The 6,739-nt window shown below is 46.7% G+C and overlaps 1 protein-coding gene across 1 annotated transcript; it reads right to left on the reverse strand.

The window, feature by feature from the left end:
- Positions 1-3,456: 3,456 nt before the first annotated feature.
- On the reverse strand, positions 3,457-4,218 carry LOC119359244 (putative germin-like protein 2-1). Its single transcript, XM_037625550.1, has 2 exons — positions 4,107-4,218; positions 3,457-3,992 (listed from the first exon to the last, which is right to left on the reverse strand). The coding sequence occupies exons 1-2, from the start codon at positions 4,216-4,218 to the stop codon at positions 3,457-3,459; spliced, it is 648 nt and encodes a 215-aa protein (XP_037481447.1).
- Between the last annotated feature and the right edge of the window lie 2,521 nt (positions 4,219-6,739).

Below are 6,739 nucleotides of genomic sequence, written 5' to 3' on the forward strand. Positions count from 1 at the left end.
TTCTTTCTTACTTCTTCATTTCTTTTTCTTTTTATCCTTTTTCGTTTCTTTTACCATTTTCCTTTTCTCTAATGCTATTTTTTCTCTTCTTCTTGTTTATGTTCTTCCTTATATCATTTTCTATTTTTCCTTCTTAGTTTCTTTTCTTCTTCTTTCAGTTCTTATATTTTGTTCATCTTGAAACAATATTCATATTGTTTTTCTAAATGTTTATCGCGCATTTTCAAATATGTACTATGTAATTAAAAACAAATCATAGTTTATTTCAGCAAAATTGTTCATTGGTATCTAAAATGTATTGCTATAGTACTGTATTAAAGAAATGATCACCATGTATTTGGTATGTTCATCATGTCTTTCAGAAAAATGTTCATCGTGTTTAAAAAAACATCGTGTATTTAAAAAATGCTTGTCACGTATTACAAAATTGTTCATACTATACATGTGAATATTTTTTAAATACTTAGTTGGGATTTTGTGTAAGAAACTAAGAATGCATGCGGAATATATATTCGTGTGCCAACCATGTCATGTTGTAAGACAATGTATACCATATAAATATAGTATAGGTGCACGTATACTACATTTTACTACTTGGCATGATTATGTGTAGAATGTATGGAAGTATTTACATTGTGTGTGTATGTGAGAGAGGGAGAGAGAGAGAGAGAGAGAGAGAGAGAGAATTAAATGTCCAACCTTGCCATACATAGTATCTCGTGTAGAGGAGTTCACCCTTGAACGGCTAGGATTGGATTCTCCCTCTTAAGGCAACTCCAACTGATCTCTTAAAAGTTAAAGGAGGATCTGGCCGAGTAAAGTTAGTGGAGTAAAATTTTCTTTTCTATAGGTGGCCGCACCTAGTCAATCCCCTAAACTTTAGTTTAGTAAAAAATGTGTATAGATTTTATGTTCTGGGCGCATAATCTTTAAACACTTTACCATATATATCATAAAAACATGCATAACATAACCTTCATAATATATACACTACTAGGAAAAAGCCTAGCAGCAACGCGGGTTTTGGGTGTATCAGTAGCGCGGGTGCCCGCGCTACTGATACGACGCCACATCTAACTTGTAGCAGTAGCGCGTGTTAACACACGCTACTGCTATACATGGTTAGTTGTAGCGTGCGTTGCAGACAGCGCTACTGTTAATTACCTGTAGCGGGTCTTATACCCCGCGCTACTGCTATTACTTTCAAAAACAAAAAAATCTAGACCCCGTGCGTGTTGTCAATGGCAGCAGTGGTTCGATCTAGCGACGATTGGCGTCGCCGGAGGCATGAACGGACAGCGGAAGACCAGATCCGGCGGTGGCTATTGGAGAGGGCCCGTTTCTATGGAAGAGCCAGGCCGCGGCGTGGGGCTCCTCTTCCCAACCATGCCACATAGCTCCGGGTCGTCCATGGCGATGACCTGCACGGGCATGGACATGGGAGGGTGAGTCAAACCAAAGGGAGAGAGGGAGAGAGAGAAGGAAAACCAAGGGAGAGAGGAAGGTGATGGAGGGAGCATCGGAGCTAGTCACCGGTGGTGAGGTGCTCCGGTGTAGTGGCGCGGGGCGGCGGCCTCCTAGACGTCGGTGGAAGACCGACGAGCTCCTAGACGCTGCTGGCACGAGGCGATGGCCTCTTTCGGCGCCACGGAGGAGGATGGGCGCATGGGCAAGAGGTCCATGTGAGAGCGTATGAAAAGTGAAAGGAGAGAATGGCGGAAGAGAGGAGGGATTTGGGGGAGGAGATGGTGATTCGGCCGAGGATATGGCGACTTCACCTACCTCATACTTAGTAGTAGCTAGGGGTATAAAACCGCGCTACTACTATCAACTTAGTAGTAGCGCGGGTTTATACCCCTCACTACTACTATGGCATGTCTCGGGGAACACGGTAGAGACCGCTTAGTAGTAGCGAGGGTTAAAAATCCGTGCTACTAATATCAACTTAGCAGTAGCGAGGGATAAAAACCCGTGCTACTAGTAAGTAGCAGTAGCGAGGAGTATAAACCCTCGCTACTAGTAAGCATCTGCCTATAAGCTTTTCCCTAGTAGTGATAGTTCCATCGTGATTTTCAAATAATAACATGCATAGTTCATTCAAAAGGCATCACTTCAAACACAAATGTTTGATCCAAAATCACCACAAACATAACATGTATATGGTGCGGATCGAGCCAATCAATGGCATGCACGAATTCAAACGAGGTGGTCGGTGAAGAAAACATTAGTGCCACTACCACCAACATCCTCTCGGCCGCTACCGCCACCACCATCCTCTCGGCCGCCACCACCATCACCATCATCTCAGCCGGTACATCACCGGCGGCTATCAACAATCACCATCGGCCGAAATGTTGAAGTTGTTTTTATTTACCATGTCGGCATTTCATCGAGCACTTGGCGGTCGCTACCTTTCTTGTCGCTGTCGCTGCTTGATGCGCCAGTGCAGTGCCCATAGGTATCGCCGGAGGCGCTGTACAAGGCACCGGCCATGGACGGGGCACCATTGTGGCCTTTTTATTCTTCTACTTCATGGCCTCCTCGACGAGGGCCGATGCCCCTGCCGTCGGTTTTCTATCCTATTTGGCTCCGGCGGGAGAGACATGTTGTCACCGAAGAGGCGGTCGCCACCCTAGCAGCCTTTGTCGCAGTTGGAGACAGAGCTTGAACCAAGTGGACTTTTTCTTATCCCCAAGCTTTTCTTTGCCACGAATGGCAACGCGAGGGTTGTTTTTGGCGGTGACAAGCCGGAGGGGGTGGGGGAAGGGTCCGGGCTATCCATTCCCGTGGGAGGTCCGGTCATCGATGGCAACAGTGGGGCGTGATAGTGGCTGTGGCAGGAGTGTAGCCGGCGCAAGGGCGGGAGAAACGGGCGTTGCTTTTACTCAGCCGCGCGCAGTGAGGATATTTAAGGAGACTGGAGGGTTTTTCGGCGGAGGAGGATAAATCCTCTATTCGGTTTTAGGGGGGGGGGGGCGACTAGGTGCGGTGTAGAGGGGAATAACCGGATTTATCCTCCCTTACAACCGGATAGGGGATCGGTTAGAGTTGCCCTTACCTCTTAGGGACCATTTAAAAAATTGTCGATGAAGAATAGCTTTAACACTTGAGCCCTTCGATTTTATGTTTACAAAGTGACTTGAATTCTCGAGGAAGAATAGATTGAGCACATGGGCGCTTCCTTTCTATGTTTACAAAGTGACTTGAACAAAAGCGAAGGAACACACAACCGTAATGCCACTTGCCAGTTAAGTTAGCCCACACAACTTATTAGGCAGTTTACTTTTACCAATTGAGATGACCAACGAAATAATATCCAGCACAAAAGAGAATAAAATGCCTTTTCTATAAACTTGATTAACGTAACCACACAGTAGAATTGCATCATAAAGAAACTTGCATAATAACTGTTTTGGTAAGGACAAATGAATCAAACCACTAGGTGTGCATGTCGATCTAGAACTGAGCTTGGATATGGTCTACAATGTTCTTGTCCACCTGGAAGGCTTTGGCCAGGATATCATCTGAGATGGTTTGCTTGGATCCGAAAACCGCATTGGCTATGGTGATCACACCAGGGTTCTTGCTGCTCAGCGCCGCAATGGCTATCGCTTCGTTGTTTTCAATGTTGGACTGAAAGTGAATCAGCCCTTGCGGAAACACAAACACGTCCCCTTTGTTCAACACTTTTGAGAACAACTTGTTCTCGGGGTTCGAAGTCACGAAACCAACATATAGTGAGCCTTCCAACACTGTCAGGATCTCGGTTGCACGAGGGTGAAGGTGCGGTGGGTTTTGACCATAAGGTGCATAATCAACACGCGCCAATGAGACACCCAAAGTGTTCAACCCGGCAATCTGTGCCACGTTAACTGCAGTCACAACGGAGCCTTGCTTGTTGCTCGTGTTCCCGACCATGTGGAGGCCAGAGAAGTAGAAGTCCTCTACCACTGCGGTCATTGGGTCTTTGCATGCGAATCCATTGACAAAAACTGCACATATACATATATAGATTTCGAGCAATTAATAACTATGGATTGGCAGTTTGGCACTAATAAGTAACTAGGAACATTTCACTGCACGTATGCATGTGTAATTATACATACCTTGAGATGTCTTGTCAGCGACACAAAAATCCTGGAGCTGGCCCGGGTCCGAGGCAAGAGCATGAGAAGCTGACAAAGCCAAAAGAGCAAGGAGGAAGAACTTTGAAGCCATTTGGATGCAAACGTTGATTCTCGCTAAATCAAGTGTGTGTTTGATCAGGTAGAGAAGAAGTGATTGTGCTCGTGCTGCACAGTGATGCTTGTAAGGGTTGAAAGGAGACCGGTATATATAGGGACATGGAGGAAAATCTTTTGTGTTTGTTTTGTGGGGCGCCTGTGGATAAGAAGGAAATGGTCTTCACTAGTGGCTGTCTAATTCCAAGTCTAAAGCGTGTTCCTGGCCGGCCTTCCAGTGACGGCCAACTAATAGATCCCAATCAGTATTTTAATTTGTCTGCATGCATGGTTTGAACAAGTCATATTCGTACTTGTACTGGCTCTCTTGTCTTGTGTCTTGGCTCCACACTTGGACCAGATGGAACTTGGCGATCCTGCCATCAACCTAAAGGCTTAAAACATTATTAAAGGGCTACCTTGTAAACACAGCTGTAACAGTAACAAAACAGTAACAGAAAATACCTCCGTGCAGGAGCAGGCCAACACGGACGCATCTTGTATGCACCACTCTGCTGCATCTTGGTCCAAACTTCTTTCTTTCTTTCTTCAAGTAGCACTTCGAAGATACTACAGTAGAAAGATACCTAGAAAACCTGATGAGTGACCAAGTGTGGAGCCAAGACATGAGTGACCTTAAGTGTCGTGGCAACCTTGCCTAATATGAGTGACCAAATTATTACCTTGTTATGGAAAGCGTTTAGAGAGGCCTGCATTGGAGTAGGTTAAAATGTGTGAGAACACCGGCAGATCTACGTACCTCGATACCGTACTTCTTTTCTAGAATACGCACGAGCGTGCGTATCATGCATTAAAGAGAGAGGTGTGGAAAAGAGCCCCGTCCACCCCAAAGGGTTTTACACATAGTTACAACACTACTCCACCATTCAGCCAAAAAAGGCCATAAATAAGAGTCAACTACTCACCCTATTCCACCCACCAAGCATAGCCTGGAAGTTCGAGTGATCGTCCTTGAACATTCCTACTAGCTTCCATGCTCTACCCTCGGTCTCAATTCAGGATACAACTGATGCGGCCGAGGGGGAGGCCCCATCAAACACAAACCACATTCATGTGCTTTCATAGCTCCCACAAGAACAAAGCTAGGAGTGTGTTCATGTCTCTTCGTCGCGGATTCGGTGCCTTGCATGAGATGCACCACTCAGACAAGCTGGGCGTCCTGGGAAGGTGCCCACTCTAATTTGCCCAAGGCCGAGAGCACGGCAAACCATACCGATCTCGCTAGCACGCAGGTATGGAGAATGTGGTTTATCGTCGCGTCGCCTTGATCACAGAAGGGGCATGCCGACTGGTGCGGGAGGCCTCGTCTAGCCAGCCGATCAGAAGTCCAACACCGGTTCCGGGCGGCCATCCAAATGAAGAATCAACATTGCAAGGGGGCCTTGGATTTCCAGGCTATATCAGCATATGGCGCGCCCACCAGGCCCTAGAACTTGGCCCGTACGCCGCTGAGAAGGAGCCATTCTCCTCCCGTGCCCATCTGATAGTGTCTCGCGTTGTCGGTACTAGCTGAAAATGCTACACTGCTTGCCCATAGGCCCAAGAACTGCCTCAAGATGGGCTCGTCAATGTCGGGGCCCACGTCCAGTGCCTGCAACACCGTCCTCGAGCTCCTAATCCGACCGGGGATGCGCGCATACAAGTTCGGCGCCAGGTCCGGCCACCTCAGATCTCGAATCGTCCGTTCTCTGGAGCCATGGCCACCTAACTTGTAGTGCAAGATTCATCCAATGCAAATCTAGGATCCCAAGTCCACCCGCCCACCGCAAACCGATGTCCACGAGGGCAGTTTGTACGTGGTCAGCTTCCGCAAGCTGAGGGGCAGCCCCAAGTATCGACAGGGAAACATCTCAATAGCACACCTCGATACCGTACTTAGCTCTATGCACAAAGTCAAGGCACCTCAAAGGACCCTCGTTAAAAATGAAGTGACGAGACGATGATAGTCAAGGGTACCTCCCCTCATAGTTTTGGAATGCATTTTTGGATAGCCTCTTATAGCGTCCCAGGGCTGAAGGCAGTTTCCCACCGGACGGGCTTTGTGTTAGTGTTGGGCGAGGGAACAGTATAGGACTAGATGATACCTCATGCATTGTTGTAGAAGTTGGTTGCAGTATATTCCATATAATTTTGTTGTATGAAACATGACTTTTTGAATTAATAATATGGTAACTAAAACTAGAAACACATAATTTATTTAAAAATGATTATTGTATAGTTCACTAGTAGAAAACAGGGCTTTTGTTCGGACCAGATAAGCCCATTAGTGCCGGTTCATTCATGAACCGGGACTAATGTGAGCATTGGTCCCGGTTCGTACGCTAAAGGCATTAGTCCCGGTTCAAATGAGACCTTTAGTCCCGGTTTGAGACACAAACCGGGACTAAAGGGTGTGATGCGCTTTAGTCCCGGTTCGTATCTCAAACCGGGACTACAGATTAGACCTTTAGTCCCGGTTTGGGACACGAACCAGTACTAAAGGTCCCATTTTCAAACTC

Source organism: Triticum dicoccoides, chromosome 1A (genome assembly GCF_002162155.2).
Source record: "Triticum dicoccoides isolate Atlit2015 ecotype Zavitan chromosome 1A, WEW_v2.0, whole genome shotgun sequence".
NCBI classification, from domain to species: Eukaryota; Viridiplantae; Streptophyta; class Magnoliopsida; order Poales; family Poaceae; genus Triticum; species Triticum dicoccoides.

Excerpts from the sequence above, each read along its gene's own strand:
- LOC119359244 (XM_037625550.1), bottom strand. The coding sequence starts at position 4,218 with ATGGCTTCAAAGTTCTTCCTCCTTGCTCTTTTGGCTTTGTCAGCTTCT. Across the intron at positions 3,993-4,106 it reads CGCTGACAAGACATCTCAAG|TTTTTGTCAATGGATTCGCA; the intron begins GTATGTATAATT and ends GTATATGTGCAG.